This window comes from Glycine max, chromosome 4, assembly GCF_000004515.6.
Source record: "Glycine max cultivar Williams 82 chromosome 4, Glycine_max_v4.0, whole genome shotgun sequence".
Classification (NCBI taxonomy): domain Eukaryota; kingdom Viridiplantae; phylum Streptophyta; class Magnoliopsida; order Fabales; family Fabaceae; genus Glycine; species Glycine max.
The window spans coordinates 5338707-5358239 of record NC_016091.4 but is presented as its reverse complement, the minus strand read 5'-3'; the positions used below and the strand labels follow the sequence as shown (position 1 = coordinate 5358239).

General features: G+C 31.7%; 2 protein-coding genes across 2 annotated transcripts; both read right to left on the bottom strand.

The window, feature by feature from the left end:
- Positions 1–308: 308 nt before the first annotated feature.
- On the bottom strand, positions 309–1395 carry LOC100800972 (uncharacterized). The gene has a single exon (XM_026128180.2). It carries the CDS (start codon positions 1298–1300, stop codon positions 644–646), a length of 657 nt encoding a protein of 218 aa, XP_025983965.1. The 5' UTR covers positions 1301–1395; the 3' UTR covers positions 309–643.
- Positions 1396–4234: 2839 nt separating this feature from the next.
- On the bottom strand, positions 4235–9611 carry LOC100798323 (uncharacterized). Its single transcript, XM_003522475.4, has 9 exons — positions 9319–9611; positions 8909–9087; positions 7706–7887; positions 7333–7617; positions 7183–7241; positions 7054–7090; positions 6875–6946; positions 5654–5978; positions 4235–5078 (listed from the first exon to the last, which is right to left on the bottom strand). The coding sequence occupies exons 1-9, from the start codon at positions 9401–9403 to the stop codon at positions 4674–4676; spliced, it is 1629 nt and encodes a 542-aa protein (XP_003522523.1). The 5' UTR covers positions 9404–9611; the 3' UTR covers positions 4235–4673.
- Positions 9612–19533: the final 9922 nt, after the last annotated feature.

The following is a 19533-nucleotide window of genomic DNA, read 5'->3' as shown; positions in this document are numbered from 1 at the left end:
ATACCTGACACCACACGCAAAGCAACTGCACGAACGTAACGGAGATAGTAAACGGCGTCACGGGTAATGGAACGGTCCCAAATGACGGAACGGAACCACCCACAAGCCAAATGCAAACGGCGGCCATTGACAGACGGAAAATATAACAAATTCGACGACGCTGCAAACAGAACCGGGATGCATCACACTAAATAATCAACCGTGTCCTCAATACCCATCAACTCATTTTAGGTTTCAATTTTAATACCAATTTTAATTAGTTCAATTGGAGGAATTTTCACGTCCCAAATTAAGCCTGAGATGTAGTATTTTGTGTATGTATGTATGTATGTTCACTGTAATCAAATTATGCACAAGGCATAAAACAAAAGGGGGTCCAAACTCTGCTTCCATAGCAAAATTTATGTACAAAATCAATGTGTAGGTCCAGTGTCATAGATCTATGCAGCCAAATTCACCAATCTGCTCCAGACGACGAAACCAAAACTCGCCGGATAGGACTCGCCGCTACCTCCCAACCGCTTCGCCGGAATCCAACTCTGGCGGCAGATCAGGGCGCCATGGGTGGTATGGTATATAAACCAGCAAAATCAAGAACAACCTGCAAGGTGTAAATAGAAAAAACCTTTTTTCTAAAAGAAAATCATAGATCCTGGGCTTTGGACATGACAGAGAGACGACTGGGCCTGGGCTCGAACCCCGCTCTCCTCCTCTGTTGATGCGAACTGGGCCGAATCAGTGCTGTCAGGGCCCGTTTCACCCACTCGCCCTCCACGCCTCCGATTCTCACGAGCGAGTTCTTCATAGCAGATCTACGCATGTTAAGCCGATTCGAGGGGTATGAATCGGAGTGGTGGTTGTTGTTCCCGATGTTCTTGTGGAGGCTGCATCGGAACGAGCCAGGGTGCATCGTAGGCGAGCACATACACGTCTTCTTCTGGCCAGAGATCGGACGGTTGTTCTTCGTCGTGATGATCTGGTTCGATATGGACCGGTTGGGTGATATAGACCGGGGGTCGATAGAGAACCGGACGCCGGAAGAGAGAGGGGCGGGGCTGTATAGATTGACACGTGTGGGCGATGCGGCACGGTGGTGGCTGTGATGGCTTTGAGAGTGATGCTGACGTGGCTGGTTGAAGAAGGTTGAAGAGGAGAAGCCAGAGCTTGTGGAGGAAGCGAATGCGGATGAAGGAGAAGAGAAAGGGGTTTTGGATGTGGTGTATGAGCAGAATCTACTGGAGGGTGAGAGGGAGCGTAGAACGGGCCCACTGGACTTAGTTCTGGAAGACGAGGAAGCCATTGAAAGAGAGAGAGAGAGAGAGAGAGAGAGAAGGAAGAAGATTGCTCTCTAAGGTCCCCTTTGGGGAGTTGGTTTGGCAAACCTAGCGAGTCTCAGAGGCCGCTTATAAAGATGAGGGAGTTAAAGGGGTAGGGGTTTTCTCGACCTAGGGGACTGGAGTTAGTTAACTTAACCAGGGTTAAGTATTGGTTGGTTGTAGAAAAGGACCGGATTCTGATCCAACGGCTGGTGCGACGCGGACTGCTGAAAACGATAGAAAAGAAGGCTGACACGTACAGGATTATAGGGAAACGGTTGAATGCAAATGTACCAGAACTTTTATTCTCCCAGAACTTTTCGTAAATAACCGCGGGGTCCCTACGTTGTTGCGCCCGCAAGGTTGCTTCGCACAAACGTTCTTCTTTGCTTCCCTAATTTTTATTTTAGGGTTACGTCTTCACAATAATGACCAAAATACAGGTATTCACAAATTTTTATAATAGCTATATTCACAAATTTTTAATTTTCGTTGTGACTGTTTTTATAAGTTTCGTTTAATAACTGTAAGGGTCGAATTAGGATTGATTTTTTTTTTTGGGGGGTGGGGACAAAGGAAAAAATATGATTCATATATTCCTAAAAATATATAATTATATTAATTTATCATAATATGAATATAAAATATATTTAAATAGAAGAAAATTAAGTATTTTTTTAAAAACTCAATATTATAAATGTCACCCAAGAAACACATGTTTTCTTATTGTTGGAAATTAAAAGAAGAAAAATACTATGCCATGACTACAATCACTATCTTATAAGTAAGATTTGGTAGATCTATAGAATAACTTTTATATTTGATTTGTTTTCCCAATATTTATTGGGTAACTTGTTTGGATTCATTAAAAAAAAAACAACGAATTGGAAAGAGAGTATATTTATCTCAGATCTCAAATTATCTATCTCTTATACAATGTTCATAATTACACTTATTTCATTGACAAATGTGAATAAATGATTTTTAATTTTCAAATTATATATAATAAAAATCAATATAAATGAATGGCTAGTAAAAACTTGTAAATGTAATTATTTATATCATATAAAATAGATTATAAGAGAAAAGTACTATTAAAGAAAATATAAGATCATATTCAAATATTTCATCTAAAAAAGATAAAAAAAATATAATTATCTCTGCAATAAATACAACATGAGAATAAAATGTTCATCTTAAAAAAAGAAAGATATAATTATATTCACAATATTAAATAATATTATAAAAGTAAAATAAAATATTTCCAAAAATAAATATATAACACTTGAATATTATTATTTGACTCCAATTAAATATAATTACTTATATATATATATATATATATATATATATATATATATATATATATATATATATATATATATATATATATATATATCATGTGTATAAAAAATGAATTAAAGAAAGTAGGAGACCTAGGTTCCATGGTCCCACCCAATAACGTGCCTCCGTCCCTCAATACTAGAGTAGAGATGCATAAATATGAAAATAAGTAATTGTTTTCTCATAAAGATAAAATGAATATGAAAAATAAAATTTTAGCTTTTTTTTTTTTTTTTGCCGGAGATAAAATTTTAGCCTTTTAAGCAAAAAATTTGATTTCTATTGAGTTTTCAACATCAAATTAACCAAAGAAATTATTCAGATAAAAAAAAAAAACAAATGTGTGACATCGTGTGGGTGACAAGTTGGTGAGCTACGGGACACTTTTATGTCCACAAAATTAATATTTTAAGTGGTCTCTCTAGTTGTTTTAGATAAATAGATGTTAAAGTTATATATATATATATATATATATATATATATATATATATATATATATATATATATATATATATATATATATATATATAGTTTTAATATTTTAAAATTCACAACACATTTAATGTTTTGAAACTAATTAAAGAGTAATTAAAATTTCTCAAACTTATTGTAATTTAAACCAAAAAATAGGGATCTATAGCATAAAAGGTAGGTTTCTTTCTAGGTTATTTGGTTGCAGTTTAAGCCATGTATTATTGAGAGTTTCTGTTTTTTTTTTTTATTCCTAAGCGAGAAAAATAAATCTTAATCACAGTCACGTGACTTTATATACACACGGTAAGGATTAAAAATTCATAGTCACGTGATCACGGTAAAAAATCACAACTTTATAAAATTACAAGACTTGCATATTTTATTCTACCGTTCACAATAAAATTCAATTAATCGTAAATATTTATATAATTTTCCTACATAAAATAGTCCTCTCAATGTCTCACTTGATATGTTCTCTGTACATAGCAAGCATATCAAGTAAAAATGTTCTCAATTGTTATTATAAGTAAATTTTAATTATGCAATCAACCAAACACAAGGTAAAAGAAATTGACTAAAACTAATTACGACCATGCAATATGGTCAAGATGCGTTGCTTTTATAATAACAAACAAGATTACTTCTCACTTAATATACTCCCATTTTAGGAGAATATGTATATTTATAAAAATTTATGTATGAAAAATAAAAATGAATTAGATGATAAAGGCTGAAGTGTAAATTACTCTAAAAAAATAATCTAGGACATTACTCTAGTTCTTCCATCCTTCTCAGGTATTCTTTGTTCTTTTCTTACCCTTTTATTTTTTAGTCTTGTTAACCTGTGTTTTTAAGATATTAATTAAAAAACTAAAAAAAATATTATGAAAATTATAGAAGAACTTAAAAAAAAACCATAGAAAATATAATTGTACGCATCGCAATAAAAAATTTATTTTAGTTTCATAATCAATAGGCAAAGGACACTAGTTATCTTGCCTTCATTTTTAGTGGACATGCTTATGGGCCCAAGTGGAAGGATCTTGGTTAACTTATCCACAAACTGGCTTAACAATATCATAATGTTTAGATTAACAAAATAAAAACAGAATTATGAGGCATTTCTTAGCATTTAGACACCCTCAAAATGAAAGAGGACCTGCACAAAATGCAGTCAAGATGGGTTCCTATTCCCTACATTCTGATCAGGCTTTTCACACATTTTCAGGAACATGTAGGTTACACTTACCTCCAAACTCCAAACACTGTCCAACATCTAAGACCTGCCAGGCTGGTCTAATGATTTTCCCCCCACAGAAGAACAGACAAGAAGCTCCCTATCCTTCTGTTTGTGCCTTGTCTTCTGTCTGATTCCTCCTTTTTCATCGGGTCACGTAAAATAATGACATTTCATTAAACACTAGTGTGCCATACAAAGAAGCTACAACATTATACACCCAACACCGGAAAAAGCTAAACTTAGTTCACACATGTTCATCCACCAACTAACAACATCATTATCAATTAGTTTTTGCTTAATTATCCTTCAGGGATCTGGACCAATGCTAATGCATGTCCTGGTGCTGGTGCATGTGCAGGAATCAAATCCTTTGACTCTTTTCTATGCAGACGATGTCTCCTCTCTCTCCCATACACGATCCAGAAGATCAAGGAGAACATGACAGCAAAAGAGACCATTACCAATCCAATATAGATCCATCTACTATGACGCCGTAAATCAGGACAATGGTCCTTGGATATGTCGCTTAGAGTTTCTCGAACGAAGGTGCAATCTTGTAGCTCAATCAGGGAGGGAGCGTAATTATACAAGGAGTTGCCCACGTTTATTCCAGCAGATATTTGGTTATAGAAGGTAGGGGTCAAACGCCCCTGTGTCATGCATATCTCAGATGGTGAAACCCGGCACACAAAATTGCCATACACCTGCATGAAGCATCACACATAAACTAATATTAACACCAACTCAATACCTGTTACGACTCAGTCCCCACGTTGAGTAAAACAGGAAATCCAACCTGATACTTAAACTATAAGATTTTCCGTTCTGGGAATTTAGACTTTTTAACAAGTATTTAGAGGAGAAAAAGGACTATACACTATACACTAACAGTTTAAAGAGTTTTACAAATTTTGGAGAAGAACATGAAAAATTCTAAATTTTCCTAATAATTCTCTTGCTTTTATATAAAAATACAGTATTAAATATATATATATATATATATATATATTTTTTTTTTTTATTTATTTTAATATTTTCTTTATAAAAGGATTTGTAGGAGAATACAGTATTAGTATTTGTAGAAATTAAAGGAGAAGGGTTCTACATATAAATGCATAACTTGATTTCAATTTGTAAAAAAAGTTTGGTTCACTTTACTCTTCTATTTTTTTCTGTAACTACTTCTAAAAAGTTTATTCAAACACAACCATAGTAATTTGAGTAAGGACTTATTTTATGTGCCGTGTTTCTATGTTTTATGAAGGTTCAATAAATGTACCTGTGTTGCATTGCTTAGGGTGACTTCACCAGCATCACATTGTCTATCTGTCATGTCAGGATGGAAGGGATTGCAGAGGAGTGGCATGAGGGGACCAGATTGATTGTAGTAGAGTGGAGTGAAATTGGGGGCGAAATTTAAGTTGGAGACATTGGTGATAACCTGGTTGACCAAATTGACTAGTTCAGAAGTTACTTCTTTGCTTCGTGACAATGTTTCTTGTGCAGTGGCATTGTCCACACAGGGCAGAATATCGTCCATAGCCGTATGTGCAGTCGGATACTGGATCCATTCATTCACAGCTACACAACTATCTGCTGTCACACTAGCAAAACAACAAAAAAGGATTAACATTCGGTAAAATATTATAAGGTGAGAAATGATGAGGGTTAAACCACAACGGCAAGTTTAACATAATTTATCCGGGAGATTTCTGAAGGATCTGTAAGATTAAAATTTCAAGGCTGGAAGACAAATTGGACCAAAACCTCAAGTTTAACGTAATTTCGCCAGGTGATCTCTGAAGGATCCTAAAAATTCAAGGCTTGAAGACAAAGTACACAAATTCTATGGCATGATTGAATATTAATAACAATGTGGTTATTCATACAAGAGCGCAAATCCTTGCTACCACCTTGGTGTCTGTCACTGTCAACAAGACGTGTGTGTGTATATATATATATGTTACTTACTTTTCAGCTATTTTTTTCCTGATTTTTAGGCAACTGTAGCCAGCTGCTATTACTTAGTTACTTTTCATATGAAAGCTGCATTGTATAGTTAAAACTTGTGATAAGTGATCAATTTCAGATTCAGAAGAAAACTGAAGTTTGAAAAAATTATGTACAAGAACGATCAAAGATTCTTGATGAAGGAGCTTATGAAAGAAAAGAAAAAGTACCAAATTTGAGAGCAGCAACCTGGGAGCTCTGATAAAAGGGAAAATGATAAACTTCAGAGAAAATTGAGAGAAAAATGAGCAATGTGCTCTCAATCTGAAGTTGATCACTTGTCACAATGCAGCTATTTATAAATTTTTTAACTATACAATGCAGCTATTTATACGAAGCTTACATAAGAAAACTAACCAACTAAAAACAACTGACTACAGTAGGCTAAAAACAGCAAAAGAATAGGTGAAAATATAACTAAACAGTGTAAAAATATATGGCAAAACCATTGAATTTTTACTATTTTAGGAAAGCGAGAATCGCTACTTACTTATGGAGAACAAGGAACAAGCCACATAATACAAGGGTGCCAGTAACAAGGACCCATCCTGCGATTACCAAGCTGCAATTATTGATGCCAAAGTGTTTTATGAGAAAATATAATGCTAAGCGGAGTTATGTTTGCTAGCAAAGAATCCCAAGAAAAGTGTATAACATATTGTTACTTACATATAGACAAGGAGCTGTATGCCAAATATTGAGAATACTGTAGTAACAAGTAAAAAAATAAATAAAAAATGAATACCATAGCAAGTAATAACTTCTGCATCTAAACTGGTGGGCATAGAAGGAACTTACAAAATCCAAGAAATGTCAAGACTAGCATAACAGCAGCTATTATGATAAGAGCCAGCGTCCTGAATCATTGTCAAGTTCATGTTATAGATTATAAAAAATAAAACAAAAAATCAAATATCTGGAGTGGAAAACATTATAATCAGTCATTACGCAGAATCTAAGAGATCATGTATGTTGTCTGAGTTCTCCTTTGTCTTATCAGCAAGGATGCTAGCAGAGTTATTGATATCTGTTTCTGCCTGATCAATATCAGTTTGAACATTTGTGGGGAGAAAAACTCGATCGATTCCAACCTGCTTAGCTTGAGCAAGATAATCTGACACATTTCTAAGCTTATCCACAGTAGAATCAGCTTGATGCACCACATACTGCAATGTATTTGTCATGCTATGATGAAAACTTCCTTGGCCAATGTAGAGAACTGCACATCCAATCCTGTTAACGCAGAGAAAAGTGCAATTTGTAATACAGATCCAACTAAACCTGAAACCAGTAAAACAGAAGGAGAGAGAGAAATGTGTACAATGCTGTAAATGTGAATAATATCAGGAGAATAAGGGAAAGGGCATAGCATGTTGGTGAATAACCATATGGCTCTCTTTTACGACAGAAGTAACAAACACCAATGATCAATAAGCACAAGCCAAAGCCCAAGAACCAGACTGCTGCAATACTGAACAAAGGAACTGCGGTATATGCCACAGACTGCATTCAATAAAAAAAAATTAGTAAGTGGACTTTGTTTTCTGAAATTCAATATTGCACGGCTAACCAGTTAGCTTAGTAAGATTAAGTGCTCAAAACTGAAAGAGACAAAATTAAAGAAATAAAACATAACAGAAACCACAGTCAGAAATGACCAAATTATCTCACACTGCAATCTACTCCGGCTAAATCAAATTCAAACAATTAAATTTGAAGCTAGGATCATTCAGTACCTGAACTTTTTTCCCTTTGAATAACACTATGATTGCCTCATGCTTCGTCCATTAAACTAATTAATAAAGGATAATATGACCATAGAGGCAGAGTCACATATAAGTATTAGATTTCCATAAAACTACATGCAAAGCAATATTTAAATCCCTTTTTAATAAGACCCATCTAATGGTTCAGATCTTACTTAAAAGCGACATATTACTCAAGCTATTAGTGCATGTTTAGATAACCTTTTGAATGTTGAACATATTTTTGAAGGAAACTCTTTGTATTTTTTATTCCGAACTTATTTTTGGAAAGGGTGCAATGATCTAAATATACACTTAATATATGGACTAATGCTTTTAATGTATTACCTTAGGTGCTTTTAGTCCTATTTAGCAATCAAAATTGGAGTTTTCCCCAATAAACCATACAATAAAGGTCAGCATTGAAGATCGGCATTGGTCATAAAGATAAAACTTATTTTGATCGGAGAACATCACTAAAAGCACCTAAGATCTCGTGTTTAAGTTTTATCCTATATATTGGAAAAACACTGGTATTATTCCATATACTTCCAAAGTCAACAATGATTCTTTTTGCCCACTTTTCCAACAATTCCATATTTTATAATCTTGGCAAAAAAAAAAAAAAACTAAATTGCTAGCGGAAAATTGGTAATGCCAATCCCAGAATGGAAGCACGAATTTTGAACCTTAACAGCTACAATTAACGAGATACAGTCCTTAGCAAACTATAAAACCATCACCACAGCCCTAAAGAGTTAACGGTTTGAAGAGCTTACGGCCCAATAATCACTGCTAGTGATATTCCATCCATAAATGTACTTATTGAAGCCATCAAGGGGGTCTTTTCTTCGTGTTCTCTCAGCAGCTAAGGGAAGGGGCGAGCTCTCAAACGGTGCAGCAGCAAATACATACAACCGAGAAAGGCCTACTACATCCTTTCCCTCATTTTCTGTCCCTGCAAAAAACAAAAAAGTTCCATGCTTTCTAGTGAAACATCTTCAAGAGTGAGAGGGTAGTGCTGCATTGTCATAGTGGTGACTTTTTGCACCCCCACTGAACTTAAAGTGAAAAAACAAAGACAACAACATTGGTTCAAATTAGAGGCTTGTTTGGCTTCCAAGAGTTTATGGGTGTCCAAACAGTGAACAAAAGGCCAGAGAGAGAGAGGTGTGAGTAAAATATATACCTGAAGCTTGGTGTGACAACAGACAGGAAGTGGACAAGAAAATTGTGAGCAGGAAACAAAAAGGAAGTGGTCTGTAACTTAACATTATGTGAGAGCAACGAACATGAATGAAGCTTGATGTGTTCCAGTGTTCTGTGATGTTCACTCACACTGTCACTGGCAAATGCAATCTCTGTCTGTGTGATGTGGGGGGAGAGAGAGAGAGGAAAGAGTTAACGGTTGGAAAATATCGGGTTTGGGAGACCGGCGGGTCGCTCTGGACATTAACCTTGTTAATGCCCCACCATTACCAAATGCCGGGAAAATAACAATCAAAATATATTATATTCAGATTAACCATATAATAATGTTGCTGTAATTTTTAGTTAATAGGACACAACATACAGTGTTTTTTTACCGTCACGAATACCTCATCATCGACCTTCGCATAATAATGGTGACACTGTACTCACTGCTCACACACCAAAATATGTTCATTTTTCTTTGCAATTATAGTTAATTATTATTTGTGATCGTTATACACTTATAATACGAAAATATTCATGAGCAGAGCAATGACACTATTGAATTAGAAATATCAACTTAAAAAATTAAAGAATTATAAAATTGATTCGATGATAAAAAAAAAAGATGATGAATTCGATTTCTTTCATTAATAAAAATCTAATAATTAATAATTAAAATTTGTTATAAAAAAACTAATAAAGCTTAGTGCACCATATTAGTGTATGAATATGAAGGAGACCATCGACTCTAAACCGTTGAATAATGCCTTAAATTTAAATAATGAGTTTTAAAAATTTTCAAACATAAAAACATCTCGTGTTACCCAAGAATCAGACAAAAATAATAAACACGTTTACCTATATATATATATATATATTCATCAATACACTTTTTATTTGTTTGTAAACTTTTAAAGCTTGTTGATTTAATTTAGACTTTAAATAAAACAAGAATTAATGAATAAAAAAGTGTAAATGAAGGAGAATTGAAAAATTGAGAGGAGGAGTGATTTTCCGAGTTGTAGGGTGACAAAGGTAAAAAATGGAAGATAAGTGAAGGATGAGACAAAGCGAGTAAGTTAATCGATTGGGCTCGTTCCCCAATGTAGTTTGCTACTCTTACTATGCCGCTTTTGACTTTGAGGCACGGTTGGATCACTATCTCAGCCGCTTCGTGCCTTTTTTCCCTCCTTTTCATGCTTAAACAGTTAAATACAATGAAATTATCACTTCCAAAATTGTTTCTCACTTTCTCCCTCTCAGCTACTCCTACATTAACCCTATGTTTGAGAGAGGAAAAAAAAACTTTGAAATTTAAATGGGCAAAAAAATGAAGAAAAGAAAAAATTTTGTTTCCAAAAGTCAATTATTCTATTTGATTTTCTTTCACTTTTATTCGGACAAAAAGAAATTGTTATATGTATTTTTTATTTTAATTTTCTTTTATTTTCATCCCTTTCAAACAAATTCTTAGTAAAAATATATTTGCACATACATTGAAAGAAAAAAAATGTTTAAAATTAAATTGAAAAAATAGAAAATTTTTTATTTTAACAAATATTTTTAATTAAATAAAAATAAAATATATTGTCTGTGTTTTTTCATTTACATAATTTTGTTTTTATTCAAACATATCATTAGATTTTTTTTTACAGAAAGTAAAAACTATTTTATGTTAATTATAATCATAAAATTATTTTCATAATTAATTTTAAGTCACTTTGATACATTAACATAAAATTACTTTTCATTAAAAAAGGTTACTGCAAAAAGGCATTTAAAATCACTACTATTCTTTCTATCTTGAAAGAAGAAATATCATGAAGTATTTGTAATTTTTAAAAATTAATAAAAAATAATTGTGTATAAAATTTATCATTGCATTTTTATATGTCACTAAAATGGACAAATCTTAAATTATATACTATACAAATAATTAAAGTTAAAAATTATTTAAAACCCCATTGCCATTCAAAAAATCATACAATTCATAAAAAAGATCACATGATTTTTAGGTATAAAATGTATTAAGTGGGTTTAAAGACCAACTTTTTTAGTTAAATTATAACTTATTTATGATTTTGATAGTATGTTTACAATTCAGCAGAATTTTTAGTCATATATATGGACATTTAAATTTACCTCATCATACCCCGAGCCAATTCGTTTATATTGGAGTAATTAAATTTAGATATATTGATATCTGGCTAGGGATGGATCCAACAATGTTTTAAAAGGGAGACTGATTTTTTTATATAATTATTTAAATATTTAATTTTTAATAAATAATTATTTAATAAGGAATCATAAATTCAGCATTCTATTCGTATATTTATTTTCCTTTTTTAATATTTTTTTCTTCTCAAATATATATAAAGTGTCTTAAGAGGAGGTGGAAAGGCCCTGATTTTTTTATATAAATTTAATATTTCTAATTAAAGATTCTTGATGAAATTTAAAAGAACTCCCATAAGCATAACTCATATCAAACACTCCGTGTGAATAACCTCAAATTGATTATGAGAGACGGGGTAGCGTAAGAACAATGCGATTATGCAAAGAGAAAGCAATGTCAAAAGGTTCACACTCTCTAGGATACAACAAAACTAAACTAGGCTATTAAGTGATAAAATTTACACAACCTCACATTCGTTCCTCGAGCTATCGAATATATCCAATGTACAAACAAATAAACAATGTCAAAAAGTTCATGCTATCTAGGATTCTTCACTGGCACACACTGAAACTAATTTTTTATTGATATTTGTAACCCTTTTATTTTTAATTATTTTTATCTTATTTCTATGTAAGGGGTTTCTCATTTAACTTTTTATTATAAGAAATTCATAGCTGTATAAGTATTTTGGTCAATGTAGAATCATTTCCATTTCAGAAAGTGAGTTTAAGTAAGTCATCGAAATTTATCACAAAAAAAATAACAAATTATTAGCTGATAGGTTTGTTTCATTTCATAAAAAGTTTGTATGATAAAAATTAATAATAAGATGACTCGATTGTATGATGACTCGACTGAAAACACCAATTTCTTATATCAATATAATCATTTGATATTAATAAAATACACTGGTAATTAACACACAGACATTGTCTAGATTAATACACATATATATTATCTAGTTTAATGTCTTTATTTTCATCAATCTCTTTCATATATTTTAGATTCATTCTGGAAAAATAATACCCATATATGACTGAGCCGGGTTTAATTATTCCATGGTCCGAAATATTCTTGTGTAGGAACATTTTTTTAGTGTCACTAGTCACATTGTATTTTTTATATTATTTAATCATTTCTTTTATAATATTTTAATTTTTTATCAAACGAAGTTAATTAGTTAGCATGTGGAGTATTTATACTATTTTTTCATTGACTAATAAGGTAAAAAATTTGTAAAAAGTGTCTACAACATTTTGACAAAAACTAAAACAGAAAAATTTAATCCGAAAGTATTATAGAATAAAATAATTATTTTAGTGTAAAATAAACTATTAATTGCTAAACTTCAACCTAACTGTATCAAAAAAAAAATCTTCAACCTAATTGAATAAACCTATTAATTAGTTATTTTTAATAGACTAAAGATGGAAACATTGAGCAAATTAAGATATTTGTTGATTAATTATCTGGAAATTATAAAAATAAATAAAGAGTAATAATCCCAACATTTATTTATAAAGCGTACGTATAAACATGTGCAGCATAAGAGCATTAATACATAGAACAAATTGCTTTCACAACAGACTACAATATGAGTAAGTTGAGCATACTTTTTTCTTTTTCATTAGCAATTTTCTCATAATAATAAGCATTTGCACCTTGAGTAGCCCATTCAAGCACTAATGCACTTTGGTCACCTTCATTCACGGACTTTGCCATTCCGTTCCAAAGCGACGCCGGCCATGGCCACCTCCGTAAAGGTTCATTAAAATCTCAGCTCAGCTTCTCTTAGGATTCAAATTCAAACATCCTCTTTCGTGTCCATTCATTAATTCCGTATATCCCGTGAAAACCATGGCCTCGGGTCCCATGCATGCATGCATGCCTCATGATACACGCCATTATTTTAAATTGCAATTGTGGTTGCGTTGTGGTTCAGGTTAGTAAAAAAATATTTACATTGCGAAAAAATACGATTGATGTGATTGTAATTGCAGTTGTAACGTGATTGTAAAGAATTAAAATACCTTCACCTTATGGCCATAATTTAAATCCATGGATGTCACTGTATTCCTTAAGTTGACGGATAAATGTGGTAGTGTAACCATACTATAGGTGGTTTTGTGAAACAGTAGTTTTCTCTAAGACATTGTCCACCAAAGCACTTAATGGGTTTCTACTCTAGGTGGGCTCATGCTTCCTTATCCCACATTTTTAACCTGCACCCCATATAAACTTTAAAATTGACCAAAAGAACAAAAATACCCTCATGACTTGTCTCATATCCCCTTGTCCTCCTGGTTGTCTCCCCTCCTCGAAAAAGTATTTTTCCTTTTGTCATTTGGTATTTCTGGAAAGACCGTTCCATATTGTAGTTGATTAGGTATAGATTGATAAATCCGTAATACATTAAGTGCTATATAATATCCAAATTAAAAAATTCCTAAGTTTTGTTTTGTTATCCGGAATAGGTGTTCCGGAGTTATACAGTAAATTCAAAAGTTAGTCCATAATACATATTTCGAAATACAATTATAATAGCATTAAAATTTTTGAATTTCGTAATAATATAAGATTCATAATTCTTACTATGAATAGAGGTTAGATCTCACTGCAATCCACAAAACACAGGTTAAAAGGTTTGCGAATAGAAGGTTTAGTGCATTGTTGTAACACTCTTGTTAGCATCCTGTGTAAGCGTCCGTTGGACATTTCTAATAGAATGATCCGTTGAAAAATAAATAAATTCAGCCTAACATTTGAGAAGGCCAAAAAATGATTTGCTTTTTTTGTGTGTGTGTGTGTGTGTGTGAATAATTGTGTAGCAAATCTATATCAATATCATTCCGTAAAACTATATATAAATGCATTGGTCAAAAGTATCAAAGAATTGACGAACAGAACCAATTGGCAATACCTCGGAAACTCATCTCAAACTAAACGGAGCGAACAAAAGACAAAAAAAGAAAATAAAATAAAAAATGGAGACAATGAAGGGTATCGTGAGCAGATTCTGAAAATTTCAACCTTTCTAGAGTTTTTGTATCTTCTTAAAGACCAATAATCCCCGAACAACCTATAAACAATCGATTTTTCTTTTGTTCTCTTCTCAAACCAATTGGCTAACTATTAGTATTCAACATGTTCAGGAAACGTAACGCAGAAAATAAAGACTTGGAATACAACTCGCGTTTCTCATTATTATTAGGTTGGAGTTTCTGATTGTCGTGAGTTACAGTTCAAAATAAGTAATTATTTCTTGTTCTATGCTAACAACTATTTTTACATCATTAATTAAAGAGAAGAAAATATTTATTGTAAAAATTATATGAGAATGTAAAAAAAATCATGAATAATATAATTTTATATATTTTAAAAAAATTCCATTTAATTTCTTAATTAACTATGTCATATGCTTTCACAAAAGGAAAGAAAGCTGGGCAGAAAATGGTCGCTTGGAACTCCACTCTCACTATGGGACAGAGTAGTTTTATGTTAGTGATTAACATTTGTCTTATTTTTAATTTTTTTATCCATATCATTGATGATTAATAATTAATTTGCTTAGTAGACAGTCGCTCTTGCTTCACTTTCAACTTGAAGATTGTTTAAGAGACATCAACAACTCTCTAACATTCAACTTGAGGGCACGTACTCCCTAATTCAGCTGAAGGGCCACTGAAAATTATCGAAACGTACTACCAGGTATATATCTAATTGTAATCACTTTTCTAGAGCTAATTGGAAACAATTAATTAGTTTATTGGATTAGTGCAGCAGTATTTAAGTTTAGGATTAGTTGACCTCTGCTTATTTAATTCATCCATTAAACATATTGGACTCAAACTTGTGTTGAAATAAATTTATCTAATAATTTTTGGCTAATAACGTCCGGAAGCAGGCTAATTAATTTTAAAGATTTTTTTATTTTAAAATAACCATATATAAAAAAACCGTAAAACAACATCATTTTAGGGAGATTGCGATTTGATTTACTTAACCTTAAACATGGTCCGTTTGCTATGTTTGGAAATTAAGCTCTCGACACTAATGCCATGAGTTTAAGTGATCTCTATTAACATACTCTTCTTTTTTTTTTTTTTACAGAAGTCTATAAAATACTTGAAAACTTCAATAATGTTAATTGATTTAGGAAGAAATATAATATGGTAATAGAGCCTATACGGCTATACCCATTTTTGTTGCTTCCCTGGCACTTCGTGGGGATCGAAAATTTCACAATAGATAAGTAATTGACTGATCGTCATTTCAAGCATATATCTTATTTTCGTAGCTATCCAATTCAAGATATATTTTGACGAAATTAAGCAGTGAAAGCCAGGAAAGTATCAGGCAATTTCCCGATGATATTTTAGTAAATGACCGATTTTTAGTAATTTTTATAAATAATGATCAATCTTTATGGAAGACAATAAACTTACAATTCAATATTTATAGTAAAATAAAAATGATTTCTACTTCACAGGATCTTATTTTTTAATTAAGAGAAGTCAGGAAAAGAACAAGTTCAAAGTCTCCATCAATTCCTTGTTCAAAACCGAGCAGCTGCACGACCTCTACCCTCTTCTCGGGTGTCATAAATGGCTTACAAATATGAAGAATCCTAGGAACAAAATGAGAAGTAACTAACCAATTTTTAGGAGAAACATAATTGACTGCATTAATATTATTTGTTATGACTTATTTACATATTAAATATTTTTATATAACTTTTAAGAAAGAAACTTCTTTAAAACTAATCTAAAATAAGTATTTGCATAATACCAAAAAAATTGTTGCTATGCTAAGTCTAAAAAGAATAAAAATGCATAACAATATTTAATTAGCTGTTAATTTCTTATTTTAAAAAAACACTTATTAGGTATTACATATTTTCATCAAGGGTTATTATAAACATATAATAACAAAAAAATATCATAAACCTATGTCGATTTTCTCTTTCATCTCATTGCATTTTCTTTTATATATATATATATTATCACATATATATATATATATATATATATATATATATATATATATATATATATATTATCACATCTGGTAGCATATCGGTCTGTATTTGTTTCTTCCATAAATTAATCATATGTATGGGTACAACTTTTATAAAAAACTTATTCATTCCCTTCTTTGCATGTATGCTTGTTAGGAAAGTGTCAGCCTGGCTAGCTAGTAGTATTCTCATTTTATATTTTATTTTATTTGTAACAAATGAGCATTGTTACATATATGTATATATATGTGTGTGTAAAGTGTAAACCCACACTTGTCATTCGTGTATCTTGCCTATAGCTTTTAATTATCACAAGTCGAACTTGAGTGTGGCAGAAGCATAAACATGTACAGGGTAGCAAACGCTTCCGAATACCTTGTGATCACTGGGGTTGGAATCACAGACATAAAGCTTGCAAAGAAAGCATGGGTTCTCTCAGGCCACTCATGCACCGTCTTCGACCTCTCTCCGGTCAACTACACCTTCGAAGTTCAGGCCATGAGGTTAAGGTGTTTGAGGCTGTGGTGGCAGAGGCCAATTCCTCAGCAAAGCAGAGTGTTGAGTATGAAACCAAGGTTAGATTCTTTCTTCTTAATTTTACAATTTAATACATCGTATTACTCAGTTTGTGTTCACTAATAAGAGAAATTATCTTTTATTTTCAATTTGATTTTTTATTATTCAAAAATTTTAATTTGTTAATTTATTTTATTTTATTTAGTCGTTCATTTCATTTAAGATTGATGTTGCTAATTATTTAAAAATGAATTGTTTTGTTAAAAATAAAATGAAAGAAAAAGTGAGAAAATTAAAACAAAAAAGTTCGTTTTTAATTGATTAATAATATCAATATTAAATAGATTGAATGATCAAACTGAACAAAAATAATTAAGATAAACAATCAAACTCAACAAAAAAATAATTAAGCAAAATAGCTAATTAGCTTACTTCAGAATTCAGAATATGACGTTGAAAATTGTGTATATACTTTAGAAATGTTAGCTATATACGTACTATTTATCATTGTCGACGATGAAACCTAAAAAGGAAAAGTCTTTATCATCATTCTTTCTATTGATTTACTGTACATATTAGCTGTATTTGTATTATATATCATTGTCAACGATGAAACCTAAGAGGAGAAAAAGCATGTATCATATTTTTTTCATTACCGTAACACCATGGAAATTTGAAGGGTATGAGAAAATTATTGTTTCTTATGACACCCATGTATCAATTCGTGGACTTGAGCCAAAGATTAGTATTTTGGACTAATGGTGGCATTAAGGAGGTTGCTGGTGTGTACAAGATGTTGCCACTCCTTTTTAAGGCAGTTCATGAGCAAACCGGTGTGCTGCCACCAGCTTTGATGGGAACCCTCACTTTATATTACTTCATCTATATATATTGCATGTGTGCTCACTTTTCTTGTATTTATGTTCTTGTTTTTAGTTTGCCCATTGGATGTGGCGTATTTTGTTAAGAATGCAGAAGGACATGGATATAAGATTTAATATGAACAAATAAGTACAAACACTTGTAAAAGTTTATTTGCTTTTATACAATGTGATTGTGATATATATGAGGGCAGCTGCAGCATAACGGTAAGGTCTGTTTTATTTTACTTTTTTTTTTCATTCTTTATCTTCCTCAGCAATAACTCAAGAGGTATAATTAGTCAACGATTAATAAAAGGAGAAAAGAGAAGAGAAAAACACAAATGTTTTGAAGAGAGATCGTTATTATTATTCTATAATTCTGTTTCGTTGAGTACAAGGCTATTTGAATTGGTTGTTAATTTGTCGCATGGAAAATGCTAATCATAAAGGGTTTTCCATATAGACGCTGGCCAATCCATTTAATATTTAACAAAAAAAAAATAAATGAAAAAAACTTATGTGACACGAATCATGCTAGTCAAACTAGTGATTTTAATTGGTCAACGCTCCACTTTGATAAAATGCATGTTTAAAAACAGTCGCAGACTGGTAATTAGTTTATAAAAGTGACTTAGTTTATCCAATCAACCATACTTGACAATTTGCTAAAACCATAAGGAAGTTTAAAAAAAAATCATTAATTGCTTTCAAACTATATTATGCCAAAATTTCAGCAAATGCATGCAGCAAGAGCATTTACATGAAGCCAAACAGATAAATGATAGTGAAGAGCTATGATAGCAAAAAAGAGGTTTATTAATCGATAGCTTGTGAAGAGTTTGTAATGCATTTTTAACATATATAGCTATGCACCCAAAATTTAATTTATTTGTGATTTCTCGTAGAGGTCATATTATTTCAATAGTTACTTCCAAAAGATTAAAAGAAATTTTTATTTCCTCGAAATTTGCTAATCAAACATGCAGGTGTTCCAATACAAACACTAAACCTAACAAGTAGAGGAGAAAACAACAATTTTAAATCTAGCATCTTGGAAAAAGACAACATAAAATATCATGAGCAATAAAGAAATGAATCTCATTTTTCATAACAGAGGAAACTATGATGAACTGTGACGAATTTCCTGCAAAAACCCATAAAGAAAATAGAAATGCAACAACACTTTAGCATTCAAAATGCAATTTCATCATTAATTAACTTAAAGATTTTTGTATCTCTCAAATTTGAGTTACTTCGGACAAAACTATACTTTATTAAAAGACAATTGAATAACTTTTCTCATAAAATTATTGTATATTAACTTTAAATTATATCTATCTATTTAAATAAATATACAGATAGATATTCTAATTTTTTATATTAATTAATAGATGACGTATAAATAAATAGATTTTTAGCATCTAAAAGAAAGTAAGTGCTTTTTGCTCGATATGCCTACTTTGGGATTCACTGTAACAAGCCGTTTTTCCACTTGCTTCTTGCTTTAAAACCGTCAAACTGTGGAATTGTCTTTCACTCGGATGACGTAATTCAATTTGATTTATATCTGTGTGCCAATCTCGATATGTCTGTCATCTTTCAGGGGAATGAAGCACTTTTACTGATTCAGAGCTCTTG